The sequence below is a fragment of the Oncorhynchus mykiss genome, chromosome 28, assembly GCF_057628025.1.
Source record: "Oncorhynchus mykiss isolate SJ-2025 chromosome 28, ASM5762802v1, whole genome shotgun sequence".
Classification (NCBI taxonomy): domain Eukaryota; kingdom Metazoa; phylum Chordata; class Actinopteri; order Salmoniformes; family Salmonidae; genus Oncorhynchus; species Oncorhynchus mykiss.
Genome location: NC_143049.1, coordinates 12,202,557 through 12,225,932, shown reverse-complemented (window position 1 = coordinate 12,225,932; position 23,376 = coordinate 12,202,557). Strand labels below are relative to the sequence as shown.

The window sequence follows — 23,376 nt, the reverse complement described above, 5'->3', positions numbered from 1 at the left end:
TATATTATTCCAGTATACCACTCGGGATATGGGTAAAAACCTGGAATGCACACTATTTCCCCTTCAGGAAGTAAAGCACAGAACGGAACTCCACCATAGAGTCTAGAACCTACGCCCAGATCTCACCTTCGCACGCAAAGTCAGAGAGAGAGCTGCTCAGCTTCATTATCAACTGCCTGTAAAAAAAATATATATATTTTATGGCTTTGTCCCAGTCAAAGTGAGGAAGGACACAAAAAAGCACAAAAACTTTTAAAATAATTAGTTTTTATTATTACAAAGCACATCATCTATAATACATTTACACCATATGGTTTATATTTTCATTGTACAATATACAAAAAAAAGACAATACAAAAATATGAAAAGGTATTTTAATATAAAGCTGTCTTCTTGAAAGCTATTTCACAGAAGTTTGAATACTCACAACACAAATTGTCATTTCACTGAATAACTTTTGTCAATCCCTGCTTATTTAAGCAGCACTTACACAATAGCACATGTATCGACACGTCAACATTCATAGTGGATATTGCATGAAAACGTAGGTAAATGATATTGTACATAATTCTCTGATACAAAAATGTTCTTTACATTACAAAAATAAAACAGATATTGCTGTTTGGTTGCAATGACATGGTAGGACAGAGCATACTATAGTGACACAGGGAAGGGGTTATTTTTTCTGAAGTTGGCACAGTTTATGTGAATCACTAGAAAATGTATCACAATGCTAGTCTATGAAAGTATAATTCCACAGATTTCCTGTTTTTAATATAAACGTCTGTTGAAGCAGCCTTACGTTCCCGGTCTTTAACCTGAAGCACTTATGAAAAACACACACACTCGGATACTTGCACACTGACACACACACACACGCACGCACGCACGCACGCACGCACGCACGCACGCACGCACGCACGCACGCACGCACGCACGCACGCACGCACGCACGCACGCACGCACGCACGCACGCACGCACACACACACACACACACACACACACACACACACACACACACACACACACACACACACACACACACACACACACACACACACGACACTCGGAGACTTGCACACTGACATACATACACACACATGCCTAATACTCTGACCTAATACTTGTGAGCAGTCATCTGGCACACATAGTCACTTCATTACAGGGCTCAGTGGAGGCTCGTCCCAACCATCAAAAAGAGGCCCACATCCCTCTCTCTGTAGTCTCCATCTACAGTGTATATATTTCTATACAAACTACATTTCAGGAGACCTAAAAGCTGGTTTTAAAACAAAACTTTACAGAAAAGCTTCACTTCAGTTCATTCAAGTGGTGACAATTAAATAAAATATTGAGTTTGGATATAGTGCTTTAGCTCAAACTTATAACGAAGGTTATTTATGAAAGAAAAAACATCCTTCCTGTAATCAAGGAATTTGTTCCTGTTCATGAGTTTGTATCTCATATGCACAAAGTATGTGTGTGATGGTATTATTAGCCAGTCTCCATGGTGCCTAAAGCCAAGCGGACATTATCACGTTCCACAGCTGTTCGTTTCCTTCTTTCCTTCCTTCATGATTCTGTCTGTGAAAGTTCCTTGTCTGCAGATAAAGATACAGTTAATCTGCAAAGCACCAGGTTTGATATAGAGACCTTGGGTAATTAAAGCAAATTATGAATTCTCTCCCCAAACTCTTCCACATTCACATGTCAGATGAGATGGTGAGAAACATGGATGTTGCTGGCTGTTCAAGTGCGTGTGTGTGTTGTTTGTGTGTGTGTCTCTCCTCTTCTTTCCAAAGTAAGTTCTCCATAGCTCATTATTTCTCTGTGCCTTGCAGACATGTCGTGTCAGCAATCTTGCTGCTTTCGCTGGTTGTTTAACACATCCAGTACAGACCAGTAGGTGAAATAAAGGATGTTTAAAACCTACAGCGGAAGATAGCTGTACAGGTATACTCTACTGGTCTCTACTATGCCATGGTGATGTGGTTGCTCCTCTCTCTGATGTCTGCCATGGGGTTGTTGGGGTTCTTTAATGGGGTCACTGGTAGAGCTGAACTTCTGCCTTTGGGCTTGAACAGGTCAGATACGAAAAACACCTGAGGGATAGGAAAGAAGAAGGAAAAAAAAGGTCAATATTGTCAATAATAAATGATATTGTAACGGTTGTCTTCCTCCTCCTCTGATGAGGAGGAGTAGTAGGAAGGATCGGAGGACCAATGCGCAGCGTGGTAAGCGTCCATCTTTTTAATAAAGTAAATGAACACTGAGCAAAAACAATAAAGTGAACGAACGAAACTGAAACAGTTCTGTCTGATGCAGATACCAACACTCATCAGAAATCAATCACCCACAACTCAAAGGTGAAACCAGGCTACCTAAGTATGGTTCTCAATCAGGGACAATGATTGACAGCTGCCTCTGATTGAGAACCATACCAGGCCAAACACAGAAATCCCAAATTATAGAAAAAAGAACATAGACTGCCCACCCCAACTCACGCCCTGACCATACTAAAACAAAGACAAAACAAAGGAACTAAGGTCAAAACGTGACAGATGTAGTAAAAACAGGTCAGACATGTTAATGATACAGACTGCATAACTGCATTACGCCTGCAGTTCTACACCATGTTTCACAGTGCATCCGGAAAGTATTCAGACCCCTTGATTTTTACAATATTTTGTTATTCTAAAATTGATTAAATAAATAAAATCTACACACAATACCCCATAATAACAAAAGGAAAACAGATTTTTAGACAACTTTGCAAATGTATTAAAACTTAAAAACAGAAATAACTTATTTACATAAGTATTCAGACCCTTTGCTATGAGACTCAAAATTGAGCTAAGGTGCATCCTATTTCCATTGGTCATCCTTGAGATGTTTCTACAACTTGATTGGAGTCCCCCTGTGGTTGTCACGCCCTGATCTGTTTCACCTGTCTTGTGCTTGTCTCCAACCCCCACCAGGTGTCTCCTATTTTCCATTATCCCCTATGTATTTATACCTGCGTTTTCTGTCTGTCTGTTGGCAGTTCGTCTTGTCTCGTCAAGTCGTCCCAGCGTGTTCTTCCTTGTTTTTCCTTCTCTCTAGTTTGTGATCTAGTCTTCCCAGTTCCGACCTGTTTTTGCCTGCCCTGACCCTGAGCCTGTTTGCCATTATACGCCTGCCTGACTCTTATTAGGATTACTGATCTCTGCCTGTCCAGGACCTGCCATTTGCCTACCCCTTGTATACAATACATCTCTGAGACTTAAACCATCTGCCTCTTGTGTCTGCATCTGGGTCTCATCCTGTGTCGTTATAGTGGTAAAATCACTTGATTGGACACCATTTGGAAAGGCACACACCTGTCTATATACATTTGAAGTCAGAAGTTTACATACACCTTAGCCAAATATATTTAAACTCAGTTTTTCCCAATTCCTGACATTTAATCGTAGTAAAAATTCCCTGTCTTAGGTCAGTTAGGATCACCACTTTATTTTAAGAATGTAAAATGTCAGAATAATAGTAGAGAGAATTATTTATTTCAGATTTGATTTCTTTCATCACATTCCCAGTGGGTCAGAAGTTTACGTACACTCAATTAGTATTTGGTAGTATTGCCTTTAAATTGTTTAACTTGGGTCAAACGTTTCGGGTAGCCTTCCACAAGCTTCCCATAAAAAGTTGGGAGAACTTTGGCCCATATCTCTTGACAGAGCTGGTGTAACTGAGTCAGGTTTCTAGGCCTCCTTGCTCGCACACGCTTTTTCAGTTCCCACAAATTTCCTATGTGATTGAGGTCAGGGCTTTGTGACGGCCACTCCAATACCTTGACTTTGTTGTCCTTAAGCCATTTTGCCACAACTTTGGAAGTATGCTTGGGGTCACTGTCCATTTGTATGACCCATTTGTGACCAAGCTTTAACTTCGTGACTGATGTCTTGAGATGTTGCTTCAATATATACACATAATTGTCCTGCCTCATGATGCCATCTATTTTGTGAAGTGCAACAGTCCCTCCTGCAGCAAAGCACCCCCACAACATGATGCTGCCACCCCAGTGCTTCACTGTTGGGATGGTGTTCTTGGGCTTGCAAGCATCCCCCTTTTCCCTCCAAACATAACGATGGTTATTATGGCCAAACAGTTCTATTTTCGTTTCATCAAACAAGAGGACATTTCTCCAAAAATACAATCTTTGCCCCCATGTGCAGTTGCAAACCGTAGTCTGGCTTTTTTTATGGCGGTTTACTAGCAGTGGCTTCTTCCTTGCTGAGCAGCCTTTCAGGTTATGTCAATATAGGACTTGTTTCACTGTGGATATAGTACTTTTGTACCTGTTTCCTCCAGCATCTTCACAAAGTCCTTTGTTGTTGTTCTGGGATTGATTTGCACTTTTCGACCAAAAGTACGTTCATCTTTAGGAGACAGAACCCGTCCCCTTCCTAAGTGGTATGACAGCTGCGTGGTCCCATGGTGTTTATACATGCGTACTATTGTTTGTACAGATGAACGTGTTATCTTCAGTCGTTTGGAAATTGGTCCCAAGAATGAACCTTTTTTCTGAGGTTGAACCAGACTTTTGGCGATCTACAATTTATTTTCTGAGGTTTTGGCTGATTTCTTTTGATTTTCCCATGATGTCGAGCAAAGAGGCACTGAGTTTGAAGGTAGGCCTTGAAATACATCCACAGGTGCACCTCCAATTGACTCAACTGATGTCAATTAGCCTATCAGAAGCTTCTAAAGCCATGACATAATTTCCTTGAATTTTCCAAGCTGTTTAAAGGCACAGTCAACTTAGTGTATGTAAACCTCTGACCCACTGGAATTGTGATACAGTGAATTATAAGTGAAATAACCTGTCCATCAACAATTGTTGGAAAAATCACTTGTGTCATGCACAAAGTAAATGTCCTAACCGACTTGCCAAAACTATAGTTTGTTAACAAGAAATTTGTGGAGTGGTTGAAAAATGAGTTTTAATGTCTCCAACCTAAGTATATGTAAACTTCCGACTTCAACTGTAAAGTCCCACAGTTGACAGTGCATGTCAGAGCAAAAACGAAGCCATGTGGTCGAAGACATTGTCCGTAGAGCTCCGAGACAGGATTGTGTCGAGGCATAGATCTGGGGAAGGGTACCAAACCATTTCTGCAGCATTGAAGGTCCGAAAGAACACAGTGGCCTCCATCATTCTTAAATGGAAGAAGTTTGGAACCACCAAGGCCGCCAGGCCAAACCACCAAGACTGCCCGCCTGGCCAAACTGAGCAATCGGTGGAGAAGGGCCGTGGTCAGAGAGGTGACCAAGAATCCAATGGTCACTCTGACAGAGCTCCAGAGTTCCTCTGTGGAGATAGGAGAACCTTCCAGAAGGACTATAGCAAAAAGGCACATAAAGGACTCTCAGACCATGAGAAACAAGATTCTCTGGTCTGATGAAACCAAGATTGAAATCTTTGGCCTGAATGTCAAGTGTCACGTCTGGAGGAAACCTGGCAATATCCTTAAGGTGAAGTATGGTGTTGACAGCATCATACTGTGGGGATGTTTTTCAGCAACAGGGACTGGGAGACTAGTCAGGATTGTGGGAAAGATGAACGGAGCAAAGCACAGAGAAATCCGCGATGAAAATCTGCTCCAGAGTGCTCAGGACCTCAGATTGGGGCGAAGGTTCACCTTACAACAGGACAATGACCCTAAGCACACAGCCAAGACAATGCAGGAGTGGCTTTGGGAGTAGTCTCTGAATGTCCTTGAGTGGCCCAGCCAGAGCCGGGACTGAAGCCCGATCGAACATCTCTGGAGAGACCTGAAAATAGCTGTGTAGTGACGCTCCCCATCCAACCTGACAGGGCTTGTGAAGATCTGCAGAGAAGAATGGGAGAAACTCCCCAAATACAGCTGTGCCAAGCTTGTAGCGTCATACTCAAGAAGATTCAAGGCTGTAATCGCTGCCAAACATTTCTAAAAACCTGTTTTTACTTTGTCATTATGGGATGTAGATTGATGAGGGGAAAAAACGATTTAATACATTTTAAAATAAGGCTGTAACGTAACAAAATGTGGAAAAAGGGGTCTGAATACTTTCCAAATGCACTGTACTATATCATCCTATCTAGTAAATCATAGCTATAGTACATACTATGCATTATATGCAGTAAAGTACTATGTAGTTATGGGGACATAGTAAACACTAAGTCCAAATACTCACTATGCTGTAGGCCACCAGGGCTCCCTGTGCGAAGCCAGCCAGGACGTCGGTGGGGTGGTGCTTGTGGTCGGAGACGCGGGACAGGCCGGTGTAGAAGGACATCATGATGAGGGTGAACTGTGTCAGGGGGCGCAGAAGACGGGCTCCACGCCAGGTGAACCTGGACTGCAGGTAGAACTGGGAGATTGGGAGAGATGGGCAATGAATCAACACAGTGCGACAGCTCGAGTGTGTGTACAGGTGTGTTTGTGTGTGTGAGGTTAAGACACATAAACAGTAACTCACCACCAAATACAGCATGGTGTACATGGAAAAGGATGCATGGCCAGAGAAGAACGACTTCCTGAAAAGGAGAAATACAATGTTGTTACTATAGCAATTAGAAGATTACTGCACAGGTAAGACCAATGCAATGCCTTCCGCCTGGATATTGAACAAAGCATTCACTTTGTATGAAATCAAATATCCGGTACCACTTTAAACAAATGTAACTTATAGGCTACGTTTCTTTATAGAGCCTTCATAAAGTCTTCATAAACACCACATAGATGCTTCACAATCACAATGGAGTAATCTCAGAGTAATGTACCTGGCCTCCTGGACTTTGCTCTCGGGTCCATTACACTGGTAGTCTGTGATGTAGCCCAAAGAACAGTTGATGGCGGACCAGTCGGGCCTACACACGTCCAGGAAGTGGGGTCGCATGCGGCCCACCGATACCTTGGCGATGTCCGTGAACGATTGACTGACGGCGCAGCCAAAGATGAACACGCCCACCTGCTTGTAGAGGGCGGAGATGTAGGGGTTCCCTACGAAGGACTTCGAGCCCTCGTTCAGGTAGTAGATCATGTAGCTCTCACCAATGATGATCTGGTGGGGGAAGGAACAAGGAGAGGACACAGTTATGCCATCTACAGCACAAAGATGGCCACCGTGGCAGTCAAATTGTGATTGGTTCAACCGGAGTCTACAGCGGCCATCTTTATCGATGACATGACTATATCTCTTAGAGATGATGATCTGGCAAGAGGGATAAAGGAGAGGATACAGTCATACAGAAGCAGAAATACACACCTCTATATGTACTGTATATACGGCTCAGTAGTCATGTCATCTACAAGGATGGCCACTGAAATCCTATTGTTACTGTTATGTACTTCCTAATTACTGTCAGAGTCAATATCAGTACTTCATTGTTTCATTGTTGTTATTATGTCTCGTTTCAACAAAACTGAACTGCTTATTCATTTCCGTAATGAGAGAGTATCATAGAGTGTCAGACATCTGGTTTTCCAATATATATCTGGAATTCAGTTAAACACATCAGTAAAACAGCGGAGACTGATCAGAGAGTATAGAGCGACAATACTAGGAGTAATCAGAGTGTAATATTACAACGATCCTATGAGTAATCAGAGTGTAATATTACAACGATACTATGAGCTGAGGGAAAAAGTTCCGTACATCAAGGACTTTCAAATATTTGACTCTATTTTGGAGGAGAAAGGTCAATCAAAAACACTCCAGACCTAACCCTTGGTTAGCACCACTAACATCAAAAACAAATTGCATAGCGTTCAGTGTAGCTATGGGAGGGTGAGGGTGAGTGAGTATGTGAGTTGTGGAAGGCACATGCAGAGGTTTTCAGTAAGTGGGTAAATAAACAAACGTATAAAACCGATGATTGACGTGCCGGACATACTTAGGGCCGGGGGGACGTGGACCGGACTCCAATAACTCACTACAGCTGTTCAAGCTTGAATGCCTTTCACTTCCCCACCCCCCTGTAGTCCACCTCCTGGCCACAGATAAATGGGAGAGAGGGAGTGGAGAGAGAAGGCGAAAGAGCTTGAGGTTTTATAGAGGGAGGGAGTGAGAAGAAGAAGGAGGGAGAGTGAAGAGAGAGAGGGAGAAAAAGAGTGAGGGAGAGGAGGGAGAGAAGGAGGGAGGGAGGGAGTCAATGGGGAGAGACAAAGTAGAGAGGGGCAGAGTGAGAGGGAGGAAAAGAGCAAAGGAGAAACGAGAGGGAATGAAAAGGGAGAGAGAAAGGGAGGGATAGCGGGGGGGGGGGGCAGCACTTCTGGTTTCAACCAGGAGAAACGCTGAGCTAGGCGACATGTCAGATGTTTTGGTGGCCAGACTCTGCCAGAGCAGACACACATTGGGGGCACGTTTGTTTTCCACCGCGCCGGCTGACTCATTTTTTTTCAAAAGGGCTCTGATTTCACAAGGGGATGTCTGGGTGTTTTCTTGTTAGCATCTCGGGTTTCATTGAGAAATTCTTGTCAGGGCAGAAAAACATCTAATTTCGATAAAAACACATTTGGGGGGGAAAGTCCTATAGGGAGATTGTACAAGCTGATAACGTGTGTTTTTTTTTTTCATTTCTCTCTCTCGCCACCATGGAGCCCTTTAGAGCCTGGTTGATCCAACCCAGCTGCTTCATGGGAGAGAAAGAACACATCTGTTTCTCATTGTGCAAGAACTGAGACTATATCAACTATGTGAATGAATGAAACGGCTTTGTATTAACTTTGTGTAACTGTTAAAGGTGTAACCTCAGAGATATTCGAAAGTTGGGGAAGAGGTTGTCTCGTGCCTTGTCTCATAAATGTCTAGTCGTCACACAAATTATACAATTATAAAATGTTAACCCCAACACTCCCAGAGTATTTTTTTTTTCTTGTTGCAGAGATTTATTTTAAGACCCTTGGTCTATGGGGGAACATGGAATTTAGCGTCGCATTCAGAAGAAGAAAAATGGGCCTATAGCTCTTCTCCTGTGCCATCCACCACATTTCTAGCCCTGTGAATTACAGTGTTTGTAATCGTCAAGTCAATAATTCATATATTGGCTTCGTTGATGTGTTGGCTTTATGTTGACAAAAGTCATATTGACTTGTGTTTGGTTGACAATGCAACCCAATCTCAACATTTAAAGGAGATGTATCTATTGGTTGGATAGTTTCATCTCAGGCACTTTAATCCTATTCTTTAACTATTCTTTTTGGTTTAGTTGGAGCTAACAATCAAACATGTCATTTGTTAACTTATCTACAAGTTAATAAGCTATTTACTGTATTGCAAAAGCGATATTAATTTGTGTTTGGTGTGCAATGACACAAAAGATATTTGGTTGCACTGACTTAGTCTGGCTTTAGTTCCAGGTTCTCAAGAAATGTACAATTGATATGTTGGCTTTTCCGTCTCCATCTCAACCAAAAATCTAAGTCAAAGAATAGGACTAAATCAAATCACTTTATTTAGTTTACTTAACTTAAGATTTTGAAAAATATATGGCAAATATAAATCTAAAATGGATGGTGTTAAGATATAGATGGGAGGGGTTGACTGGAGCTGAAGGGTGGGACTAATAACAAACAAGATAACAAATATAAAACATACGGGGTCTGTAAAATGTATAGCACAGTTACAAATAGAAATCAAACTGGAATGGACTTCAGAAACAGAGGAAGGACTAAAAACAAACAAAATATAACTATTGCAAAATAGATTGTGCCTGTAAAATGTGCGTATTATGTATGTATAGTATAGTATGTATGGTTAATAGCATAGTGATAACACATTGGGAATTCAACAAATTCTGGCTGTCTTTTTGAGTGGGTGAATAAAATCTCACTGATCAACGTCTCAACCAAATATTACCCAAATGTCCACGTTGAAATGATGCCCAGTGGGAACCCCACAACTACCAGGACAGAGGGCAGCGTGTTGTATAATTTAGTCGACACACAGTACAGCAAGTGTTGATGGTGCTGCACATTGCTGAGGTGGAAAGTGAGATGAACATAGCCTGAGTCACAGATCTGTTTGTGCTGGCTTGCCAACTCCTATGGCAACTCATATACATATGAGTTGCCAAGACAGCATAAACTGATATGGGACTAATCAGTGAGGTATAGTGACTTACAGAAAGGATGGTGATAAGAATGCCAGCAGCAGAAAGCACAGCGTCGCTTATGGTGTCTCCGTGTTTGGCCGGGTACTTGATGGACTCATCGTTGCAGTAAAAGCCTCGGCGGTAGGGCTGTACAGCACTAGTTTCTATGATCAGGAAAGGCAGGCCGGCTATGTACACACAGCAGTGGTGAGGCAGAGAGAGAGAGAGGGAGAGGGATAGATGAAGAGAGAGAGAGAGAGAGAGGAGAGAGGGTCAATAAGGTGCTCCTAAATGAGTGTCCACAGGTAGACGGCACAGCGATGGCTGGACAGGGAACATGGGGGTCTCACTTTTCACTCGCATCTTTCCAGACTTGTTGTCTTCACTCAGATAGTTCTCAACCTAAAACCAATTAATAGGAAATAGTGGTTTAGGTCTCAATTCAGTATTGATGGGTCGAGTAGGAGTTCATTTTGTACCAATAGGGTTTGCATACTAGCCTTGGTGCCTGTCTGTTTCAACTCCTTTGTGGATGTCATACCAACATGTTTGGAAAATGTTTATAGCCAGACCGACACCAAGGCTAATCCCATACTACTCCTAGGTTCATGAACGCAATCAATTGAATGTAGATCACCAACTGCAACATTTGTGAGGTGGCCTCGGCATAAAAGCCACATTCAGTGAATCCCTGGATGGAGTGAATCAGAGTCCCCTGGATGCGTTTCCTGTCCCTCCTGCTGCTGAACCATGCTAAAGATTTACGAAGATGATGGGCACAGGGAACCCCACAACTACCAGGACAGCGGTGGGCAGAGGGGTTGTTCTTATAAGACAGGCTGATGCTGCTGTCTTTGACAGAACAAGCCCCTCCGGTGGGGTGTGATGGGAAAATTGTGCAGAAAGACAGCAAGGAGCATCACTGCATGTAATCTGTAATCTATAATCTGCCCAAGTCATCTGACTGGCATACAAACATACACACATCCCAAACACAACCTGTATTGCTGCAGTTAACCCACAACACCCACACACAGCTCTGGCAAGAACAAACAAACAAACACAGAAAGACACACCCACACACTTACCTGGGGCACTTACCTGGAAGGTGACTGTTATGCAGTTCTCGTCATAACAACATTGACAAACGCTCTTGTCACACAAATCTCAGCTGATAACATGTCATGTTCATGTAATATCATGATACGGTGCTCAAAATTGGTCATGTACCTGTAGCATGTTCAGTTTGTAGGCTACAGCAAATAATCTACCGAATATCCATTGAAGTGATACAGACTCTATTTTTTTGCCATCAGATAACACTGATGTCCGTAATATATCTGCAGTAATTGTGGAAGGATGGTGTTTCACGGTATTACTTACCCACCAGTGTTGTGATTGGCTGTAATATTCGCCTATTGATTTCTCCCTCCGGAGCGGCATCTGTTGTCAAAATGGTGTTTCGGACTTTGTGGCTGTGTTATCTAGTGGAAATCGCTCTGTCATTTCCCGATTGCTAAAATGTTAACCTTTTTAGTTTATGCACTGAATAGTGTGCTGTAGGGAATCAGAATTTTAGCAACCAGGATATGACAGAGCCCTTTCCACTAGATGAAACAGCCACAAAGTCAGAACAGCTTTCCCATTTTGACAACAGATGCCACCGCGGCAGGAGAAATCAATAGGTGAGCATTACTGTGAAACACTACCATTCCACTATTACTGCAGATATATTATGGGCATTTTTCTGAAATCACAATGCAAAAATAAAATAAAAATCATATGCGTAGCACCTTTACAGGGAAAATATCTGCTCAAAAAACTATATTAGTCTTTTTTTCATTAGTCCACCGTTGATTTAGTCCCAAAATGTTTTGCATGTAAGCAGTCAAGTTGTCAAGATATCGGACTTTCAAGAAGCAGTGTCACTGGCCATATCATCAAGACGATGAAAAATGACCCGACTGCTGACATCCTTACATTTTGGGACTGTATCAACAGTCCAAAATGAAGAAAAAAAACAAAATATTGTTTTTTTTGGGTGAATTTTCCTTTTTATGACAGCAACTCCCGACAAATCGAATAAATAAAATGAAGTGCACTGACTTGGCAGCCAAGAAAGGGAAAAAATCTGTCATTGTTAGAATCTGTATCGTCCATCATACTATGAAAAACCAACATCAAACGGGGGCAGCTAGTACTAAAAGGGCTAAATGGTATCCATCGCAGATAACTGATGTGGAAGGCTGAGACAAATGTGACTGAAGGGTGTTTTTGTCCAATTGAATGAGTGTATTTCACCACTTTTAGAGGTAAAACCACTTGTCTAAAAAAATAACAACAAACATATTGCATGAGAAAATATAATGCAGACCAAGAGGACCAGTCATTTCCCCCAAACTGGAGAGGAACGTTTACAGATAAAGGGAAAAGTAGTACCCAGGAGAGGACTCTCCAACCCCCTGACAGAATTGGAAAGCTTACTCTCTCGATCTCATCCAAGTGAACCTTTAACCTGATATTTGAAGCTTTGAAGTGAACCCCTTGAATGATTTTGAAATGTATGAATACAAAGAAAGTCAAACATTTGCTCTCTCTCTCTCTCTCTCTCTCCCCCATCCATCCCTACCCCCTTTTCTCTCTGGGTAAAGGCTGAGGATGGGGTGAGGGTTGGGAGGAAGAGGTCAAACTGGGGGTGCTGGCCTGGGTACTGGGTACTGCAGAGCTAAGGCAGGGGGTTTGATGTCTTCAAACCCAAATGTCAACACACTCCTTAGTGTGTTTGGCTCCCCTCGCCCTGCTCCCCTGCTCCAAGCTGCCTGGGCTTTGAAAGCCCAGCTGGGAGAGGCTCATGTTACAGGCCAGTCTCTCTGCCTGATGGGAACCCCAGACCAGACCAGACCCTGACCACTCCGCCACTGGCCTCCCTCCCTCAAATCCAAGATTCAACAGTATTCACATTATTATCATTACTGTTTTTACTATTTATATTCAAGCCATTTGAAACTTGGGGTTTTCAGAGGTGTTAGCGCTCTAGTAGAGAGAAAACACACTTTAAGTACCGCCCGATCTTAACTGTGATCTGTCAGCCTTTTTCATTGCCCTTAAGATGGGAGGTAATCAGCAGGCATTCCTCTCACAGCACAGTGCTTGGCAGCTTAGGGCTGCTGCTTGCTGATGTAGGGCAATGGAAAGAAAAGAGGGCCCTGGCCGCTGGGCTCAACACTGCTATGAATGTGAAAAGCATTCATCCCGGGGTTTTGACCTCCCTTGACTGCCTTTATGCACATGAACAGATCCAAGACTCAGGCGGGCCGGAGAGTACAAAAGAGAGGAAGTTAAATACAAGTAAAAGATGGCTGACTCTCTCGCTCTCTCTCTCTCTCTGAGCTCATTAAGGAACAGAAACGCCACAGTCGGGTCCTGACCCCTAACAGGTGACAGAAACAAAAATGGAGTGAGTAATTTAAGATGTTACCAAGTCTGTTCTTCCCATGATTCAGCTGTGTTGTCTTGCCTCTGAGGCCCTCCACACACCCCATGCCACCAGACAGTGCAGCATCAGCATTCTTCAAGGCATCTTGGGATTTCCCGTCTTCCTCCCTTCCCTTCCCGCCTCGCACAAGCGAGGGGAAAACCAGTGCCCCACTAGTTGCCAACAACAACATCAGCCAAGAGGCATACGTCTAATGTATTAGCTACACTGACGCAAAGAAAACATAAAGCACTCCCTAATTGAAAATGGCATGAATGAGCATGTAGGATTTTCTTTTTACCAATATCAACATTTCCCATTTAGCTTACATATCATCGTAGCGATCCCTATAAAGCCCCAGTAAGGTATAACCAAACAACTTCCTCAAAGTGATGAGTTAGTACTCGAACACCTGTCTGCTTTGCTTCCTCTCATGGAAAAATTGGAAGCGAGAAACATTTACCTTGAGCTTATAGGATTATAACAATTCTTAAGCATGCCCATAGGATTAATTAGAGAGTTTCAGTTTGGGGCTTCAATTCCACTATGGAAACCACAATCAATGTCTGGGACAGGCAAATGGCAGCTTGCATTGAATGAATTCAATTCCAGCATAATTTTGGGGCATTTCACATAACACCAGTTGCTGTAGCTAAAATAAACAGATACACATTTTCCACCATTGCTCTCCCGCTGGCCTAGAAATGTAGACGGCTTGTGTGAGGGAGTTGTGCCGCTGTATACACAGATGCAGTTGTGTTTTTACTTATACCCTTGTGTACATGGCAGTCAAGAGCCCCCACACAAACTACTCCCGGTCTGTCTGTCTGGTCGTGGTGCGGTTGCCAAACCCTATTCCTATGCTCTCCTAGTTCCACTGGCTACTGAGAGAGGAGAAGAGGGGAAAAGATCACATTTGCGTTGAATTGTGGTTTGCCAAAAATATTGGTGAAATGCTTAAAGAATCTAAGCTCCATGTAGTCTCAACATGTTACCGATTAAATAAAACAATAAAAAGCCAAAATAGAAATCCCTGTAAAAGTGATTTTGTCCCCCATTTGTCTCATTGAATAGTTAGTGATGTTTAACAGTCACGCTATAGCTGATTAAGCCCCCTTGAGCTTTCTGATGATCTACAGCCAGGCAGTAGCAAATGGGGACATTATAAGGTGATTAGAAAACGTAAAACCCCACCTGCAACGACTTACTGCTCAACTAACCCCATTTAGCTACACACTTAACCCAGGGTTCATCCTTGCACTGGGCCAGTGTTGGCCAAAACACGGTTGATTCAGTTCAATCTACAGGGAATAAAGCTCAAGTTTGGTTACATTTTATAATAGCCAAGTACCTCAACTCTACAATGATTTCATCCATGTATTTGAGCGCAGACTAGACTTTTTTTTTTTTATTCACCTATGACTCCTTCGAGTCGCTATGCAGTCGATACTTAAAAGATTGCCATTCTTAAATCCTATGTACCTATGTTTGTCCTTTGTTGTTGCGTGCCTTTCTTTGTTTATTGAAATCCATACCTTTTGATTAAACGTTAATGAAATACAACTACAGACTGTTTCCTCATTGCTGTTGCTCGAAGATGCTCTACGATGTGCCAATTGAATCTCAACATAGAAACAGTCAGTGGTTGTATTTGAATACCTTTTTTTTGTATGGGATGACAGGCCATCATTGTAAATAAGAATTTGTTCTTAATTGACTCGCCTGGATTTTAAAAAAGTTAAAGAAAAAAATAGCGACTCAAACGACCAAAAAAAATCTCATTGTGGAGTTGAGGCACTTGGCTAACTTTACAATCATTTTGGATGAATAAGCCATTCTAAATACTTTACAAATGCTTTATAAATTATACTTGTTAATGAATAGAATTATGAATTGTTACCTAAAGTCCTGCCTGTTTAAACTAATGCTATTTTTGGCTTTGATAGTCTTGGGGTATGCAAACACTGAGAGCAGGTCTGGACTCCGGCCTGGTCCTATAGTGTATGTATGTGCTGTAGCCAACTCTTTTATTGGTATTACAATAATACAACAACAATAAAAGTGTTGGTTACAGCACATACAGTATGGGACCATGCCAGCACCTTATTGAGATGTTGAGATCTAAATATAAAACTCTGGATAGGCTACTGAGATCTGGGTCTGTAATTGTAAACTGTCTCAGAGTAGGAGTGCTGATCTAGGATCAGGTACCTCCTGTCCGTATAATCTTATTCATTATCATCTAAAAGGCAAAACTGATCTTATATCAGCACTTGTACTCTCGGACACTTCATGAATACGGGCCCTGATTGTAAGCTGAGAGGAAAGTCCTTCTGGTTTGGAGATGCTGGAACTCCAGTCAGAGTCACAGTGAAAATGGAAGCTGGCTTGGCCAGTAATTGCAAGTGTGCTTCCACCATTTCCTCCTTGCGGTCTCTCCCCTCAAACCACATCTTTAGGCAGCTATACACTGTTGGTTTGTTGACAGGCGTTTTCTGTGGGCAGGTACAAACACAGAGTGGGCAAAACTTACCCTCCGCCTCGTAAGAAAAAAATGACATATTTATGCATTTGCAGGGCAATAGAGAGACGGAGAAGTGATAACCTTATCAGAGACTATTTTAAACAAACAGTTGTGGGGTAAGAAGTGGCCATAGATGTCCCATTGGACACAGTCAACTCAAGTCAGTGACCCTGTGGAACTTGAATACATACGTCTTCACCCCAGACTAGTAAATTCCACCTCTTTTCCTCCTTCATGTATTATACATTTCAACAGGTCAAAGGATGAATACTTTCAAACTGTCAAGGGAAAATGACTGATCTCTGAAATGCATAAAAATCATATCACGTTATTATTTATTTGTCACATACACTAAGGCGGTGTATGTGTGGGGGGCCTGCTGAGTGATGCAGCAGTCGAAGGCACGACATTGCAGTGCTAGAGGTGTCACTACAGACCGGGTTCGATCCCGGGCTGTATCACAACCAGCCGTGATCGGGAGTCCCATAGGGCGGCGCAAAATTGGCCCAGTGTCGTCCGGGTTAAGGGAAGGTTTTGGCTGAGGGGGGCTCTACAAGTATGCTGTCATTATAATAAGAATTTTGTTCTTATCTGACTTTTTTTTCTCCGGGGCAATACATTTGGGTGAGTTTATTTCTCGCCTGAGTAGCCTCGTTTCACTGCCAAAACCAAAATTTAAACATCCAGTGTTCAGCAAAATAACAACACAATGCCAAATACAGATAGCCAAGTCAAATAAATAACATCCAATCATATTAACAGTTACTCTCTCGCGGGAATTCCACTAACAGTCCATATGTAGCCAAACGTAGCTGCTGCTCATTCCATTTGCTCGAAAATTGATGAATGGTTAAGAAAAGTAAGGCCTGCGTACATAGAGACACTGCTACTACCAGCAGTACTACACCTTCACCTGTTGACGACACAAGTTGTTCTGCTTTCACAAGCACATCCAATGCTAGCATCAGTAATTTGTACATTTGTTGTTAGCCAGCATGGTCACGGACAGTTGTGAATATGATGCAGCCGAAGAGCTACTGCCCCCTTACCCGGGAAAGCACCGAACAACAGACAGGGACGTTGGAGGCAAATATGATAAGAACTAAGATCGAATCGTACTACACAGGCTCTGACACTCGTCGGATGTGGCAGGGCTTACAAACCATTACAGACTACAAAGGGAAGCACAGCCGAGAGCTCACCAGTGACACGAGCCTACCAGACGAGCTAAACTAGTTCTATGCTCGCTTCGAGGCAAATAACACTGAAACATGCATGAGAGCAGCAGCTGTTCCGGAAGACTGTGTGATCACGCTCTCCGCAGCCAATGTGAGTAAGACCTTTAAACAGGTCAACATTCGGAAGGCTGGCGGGCCAGACGGATTACCAGGACGTGAACTGAGAGCATACGCTGATCAACTGGCAAGTGTCTTCACTGACATTTTCAACCTCTCCCTGTCCAAGTTTGTAATACCAACATGTTTCAAGCAGACCCCCATAGTTCCTGTGCACAAGAACACTAAGGTAACCTGCCAAAATGACTACTGACCCGTAGCACTCACGTCTGTAGCCATGAAGTGCTTTGAAAGGCTGGTCATGGCTCACATCAACACCATTATCCCAGAAACCCTAGACGCACTCCAATTTGCATACCGCCCCAACAGAACCACAGATGATGCAATCTCTATTGCACTCAACACTGCCATGACTCTGTACCGGTACATCCCTGTATATAGTCTCGATATTGTTGTTTTACTGTTGCTCTTTAATTACGCATTACATTTATCTCATATTCTTATCCATATTTTTTTAAACTGCATTGTTGGTTGGGGGCTCATATGTAAGCATTTTGCTGTAAGGTTGTACCTGTTGTATTCGGCGCATGTGACTAATAAAATTGTATTTTTTTTGAGCTACATTGATTTGGGGTTCACTTATATATGGGAGTACTGACTTTCCTTAACCACAGGGTGTTATATGTGCAAAAGTACTATCTCACAACTAAATGAAACACTCACTCTCTCACTCTTGCGCAGACATTCTGAAACAAAACATGCCAATTTGAAAATTAAGCCACAGGAGTTTTTTGAGCGAGAATTAAGACGACTTTCGAGTAGTAAGGCATGTATAAAACCAACAGATACCATTAATAAGAAGGGGCTAGAAGCGTCTCATATGGCGAGCTTCCGAGTGGCTAGGACAGGCAAGCCCCATACTATTGTGGAGGACTTAATTCTTCCTGCTGCCACGGAAATGGCTGGGACAATGCTGGGGGAAAAGGCCCAAAAAACTATACAGACAATGCCTTCATCAAACAACACTGTTTCACGACGCATCAGTGAAATGGCAGGAGACGTTTTGAAACAAGTACTGTGAATTCTATGCGTTACAGCTGTTTGAGTCAACAGACGTGGCGGGCCTGGCACAGCTCCTACCTTATGTCCGTTATGTTTATGGGGGGGGGGGGGGTCAATTAAGGAAGACAATCCTCTTCTGCAATCACAGGAAACCAGGACGACAGGTGGGGATATTTGTAAAGTACTGGACAGCTTTGTGACATCAAATGGACTTTGGTGGTCAAGATGTGTTGGTATCTGTACTGATGGCGCAAAAGCCATGACAGGGAGACATAGTGGAGTGGTAACGCGCGTGCAAGCAGTTGCTCCCGACGCCATTTGGGTACACTGCAGCATTCACCAAGAGGCTCTTGCTGCCAAGGGAATCCCTAACAGCTTGAAAGACATTTTGAACACTACAGTGAAAATGGTTAACTTTGTTAAAGCAAGGCCCCTGAACTCTCGTGTATTTTCTGCATTATACAATTGTAATGCTTTTACGACATACAGAAGAAGTGCACTGGTTATCAAGGGGCAAAGTATTGACACATTTTTGTAATTGAGAGACGAGCTTAAAGTTTTCTTTGCCGACCATAATTTTCACTTGTCTGACCGCTTGCACGATGACGAGTTTCTCACATGACTGGCCTATCTGGGTGAGTTTTTTTCTCGCCTGAATGATCTGAATCTAGGATTACAGGGACTCTCCGCAACTATATTCAATGTGCGGGACAAAATTGAGGCTATGATTAAGAAGTTATTCTCTGTCTGCATTAACAAGGACAACACACAGGTCTTTCCATTGATTGTTTGTGTACAAATTAACTCAAGCTTAAGGACAATGTCAAATGTGATATAGTGAAGCATCTGAGTGAGTTGGGTGCGCAATTACGCAGATGCATTCCCGAAACGGACGACATAAACAACTGGATTCATTATCCCGTTCATGCCCTGCCTCCAGTCCACTTACCGATAAATAAAGTGCAAGATTATTGATTATTATTAAATTATTATTTGTGCCTGGTCCTATAAGAGCTCTTTGTCACTTACCATGAGCCGTGACAAAAACTGTGACAAAAACTCACACTCATTCTTATGTTTAATAAATATATCGTATAGTGTGTGTGTGGCAGGCTCACAATGATGGCAAAAAACAACATTTCAGAGTGCGCTGACCCTGGTGCTAGAGGGGGTACGCAGCTGGAGGTTAAATGTTTGAAGGGATACGGGACTATAAAAATTTTGGGAACCACTGCTGTATATCATCACACTATATACTTGTGTTAAGTCAACAGCAGACCAAAGACTAGTAGACCTTGGACCAGAATACTTATTAGGGTCTTTGACTTTGATGTCTTTCTTGGAATGACTGATTCAGTCACCTTCAAAACTATTTGACAGTTCACTGCCCTAGTGTTTCTGAGTCTGGTGAGGAATCACTCACTCTAAGCTCAGTCAAAGAGTAAGAGATAAAGAAATAGAGAAATAGAGAGAGACAGAAAGAGAGAGACAGAGGGAGAGACAGAGGGAGAGAGAGAGAGACAAAGAGAGAGAGAGAGATGATACTCAGTACATTAGCTGAACATATGGCTGACCTTCTCACCACTTTATTTTAATTACACACACACACACACACACACACACACACACACACACACACACACACACACACACACACACACACACACACACACACACACACACCAAATATATTATGCCAGATGTCACTTCAAGAGAATTCCTGGCTTGATTGCCAGTGTGGGATGTGAGACATTATGGAAAATATTAAAACAGGCCAAATGAGGGCAACAGGAATGGGCGGACACCAAAGAAATATAGCCCTCTTGGAGCAATTGATCAATTGGCTTTTCCCCTTTGCCAGCAGAATATATTGCTGTACTGTGGGCGTGGGGGTTTCACTGGGAACTCTGGCAAAAATATTGTCATGATAAATCCTTGTCTTTCTGAGGAAGAACATCTTTTCAACTATTTTCGCTGTCTTGTATTAAAAATGGACTACGGGGAAATGGAACAAGGAGTCAACATAAAATGACAATAAAAAGAAGAAAAGAAAGAAATGTAAAAGGAAATTAAACAAACCTTTGAATCATCTTTATGTTGACTGACATTGCTCTGATATTGGATTGTATGGATGAATTATTATTATTGTTAGACGGACATTTGCATGAGTAGTTTCTGCCCTTGACCTAATGATAACATAACACTCTAGCTCATCCAAGATAATAAATAAACCAACAAGTCATATAACATTATGATGCTGGGTTAATCAACATTAATAAAATAATACATTTTATGCAAATGTAAAACTGTGGCCTATTTATATAAGACAAATGTACTGCAGTGTCAGACAATGTGACCTAATAATATAGCCTAATTTCTTGTCCTATCTACAGAATGAAAAGTCCAGAAACACTCACCTAAAAACAAGCAGAAGAGATCCACACCGACCAGGAAGGTTTTCCTGCTGTTGTCTTTACTGTTGTTGTTATTCAGGGAAGAACTTCCTCCGTTCCTTGTTTCTGGTGCCATTGTCTTCTCATAAATTAAACAGCGTTGCATTTATAGGCTACTTACTTAAATGATTTTCCAAATAAACAAGTAAAGAGTGGCGAAGTTGCAGCTTCAGTCGCGTTAAATTCTCGTAAATTGAACTAGAAAGCGAAGCGGAGTGAGTTCAATAGTTAGTTAACCATCAGCTGAGAGATGATTCTGAATATTTACCCATATATTGTGCTGATAAATTCAATTGAGATGTGACGATTGCCTTTAAGTTAACTGCAAGGGTTTGGCTTTTATTTCGTTCCCGTGTATTCTGCTCATTCACCCTGTGACTTTCGTTGTTGACTGTTGAGCAATTTCTAAGTTACTTCTAATAATCATTGAGGAGCACCGAAATTTAGTTGCGCTCCCACCTCCGGTGTCCGCCTCCTAAAGACTCACCTCCCCCTTTAGTCCGGGGCCTTAGCTTAAAAAAAAAAAAAAACTATATGGAGGCGGATACAAGCATGACATTTGGTAGAGATGCTCTTTGGGATGTTTAAATTGATATTAGAAGCGGTGGCCAAAACATTGGGGCATGGCACTCCTATTATATTATTTTTCTACATAATCCAATATGGCCACCAAAACAGAATCAGGTTTTGGAAAGGTGATATTACTGTTGAATTTTTGTTTCCATATATAGTAAAAACGATTGTGTATTTGTGAGTAGTGGACCAGCCTTCTACGATATTCCATGATATTTCATAAGCGACCAGCCTAAAGTGGCAGAAATGTCCTGGAAACACCAGAAATCAACTTGTAGGCTAACCACTCAAGTTGTGTGGAACTACTACATGAATCACCCCAACAAATGTATTTAAAAGGTTAAAAATGCCATGTTCTAACAGTGTAATAAATACATTTCATATATGCTATCGCACAAATAATATATAGGTCTTATGTAACATTAGAATACGAATAAAAATATATTTCAAATAACACAATAGCATTTTCATTAGTTTATGTTACTACAGGCTAAGTAAAAAGTAAACATAAAATAAAACAAATTCAATCAATTTTATTCGTGAAGTGCCTTTGGTATAACTATGAAACAGAACACATGTGTTGGAACGTGATAACAGCTTCTTATACAGCGACAAAATAAAATACGCCAAACACGCAGCCGCACCGTCGGCAAAACGCGTGTCGGATGTCACATTAACAACGAAAGTTGGTGAGTGCGTTGCTGATTGCTGTTTTTTGCTTAATATGTAGGGCCTGCTCTCTCAGGGATACGTTATGTGATGATAATCTGCCCATAGCATTGTCACCGGCTTGATTATTCAAACAGTGCCATCCCTTCCACTCTCCTGTCTCACTGCGCCCCTACTCAGTGAGCAGGGCTCTTTGCTCTTAGGCCTTTGAAGTGTAGGCTCAGGCTGAGGCTCAGAATCAGAAGAATAGTTATCAGAGATGTCAAGATTAATGTGTACCCCACCATCGGAATAATTTTCATTCAGATTTTGTAGCAACGCTAATACAGCATGTGCATCCATTTGTCTTGGTCTTCTTGCCATTGTAAATTACGCACACTCAATGTGCACTCCAAGTAGGCCAGAGTCGACTGATAAAACTGCTTGGATTCAGTGGACCAATATACAATATTGAGATTATAATTCAAATAGATCAATACAATAGAATGGCCCGCCCTGTTCTTCATTGACCATTAATGATTACACAATTATGCATCGAACATTTACATAAGTATTCAGACCATTTACTCAGTACTTTGTTGAAGCATCTTTAGCAGTGATTACAGCCTCAAGTCTTCTTGGGTATGACGCTACAAGCTTGGCACACCTGTATTTGAGGAGTTTCTCCCATTCTTCTCTGCAGATCCTCTCAAGCTCTGTCAGGTTGGGTGGGGAGCATAGTAGTACAGATTTTTCAGGTCTCTCTAGAGATGTTAGATCGGGTTCAAGTCCAGGCTCTGGCAGGGCTACTCAAGGACGTTCAGAGACTTGTTCCGAAGCCACTCCAGGGTTGTCTTGTCGGCACAAGTCTGGTTCATCCTTGGGAGCAATTCCCAAATGCCTGAAAGTACCACGTTCATCTGTACAAACAATAGTATGTACAAACACCATGGGACCACACAGCCATCATACTCAGCTCATACTCAGTATGAGCTGAGTATGATGGCAGAAATGTCATCTGGTCTGATGAAACAAAAATAGAATTGTTTGGCCATAATGACCATTGTTATGTTTCGAGGAACACCACCCAACCGGGAACACCACCCAACCGGGAAACACAGGGGTGGCAGCATCATGTTGTGGGGTGATTTGCTACAGGAGGGACTGGTGCACTTCACAAAATATATGGCATCATGAGGCAGGACAATTATGTCAATATATTGAAGCAACA

General features: G+C 42.2%; 1 protein-coding gene across 1 annotated transcript; it reads right to left on the bottom strand.

Annotated features, from left to right (window-relative positions):
- Nucleotides 1-250: 250 nt before the first annotated feature.
- On the bottom strand, nucleotides 251-21,417 carry LOC110508536 (phospholipid phosphatase 3). Its single transcript, XM_021589105.3, has 6 exons — nucleotides 20,889-21,417; nucleotides 10,146-10,303; nucleotides 6,804-7,084; nucleotides 6,500-6,557; nucleotides 6,215-6,391; nucleotides 251-2,103 (listed from the first exon to the last, which is right to left on the bottom strand). Exons 1-6 carry the CDS (start codon nucleotides 21,028-21,030, stop codon nucleotides 1,975-1,977), a joined length of 945 nt encoding a protein of 314 aa, XP_021444780.1. The 5' UTR covers nucleotides 21,031-21,417; the 3' UTR covers nucleotides 251-1,974.
- Between the last annotated feature and the right edge of the window lie 1,959 nt (nucleotides 21,418-23,376).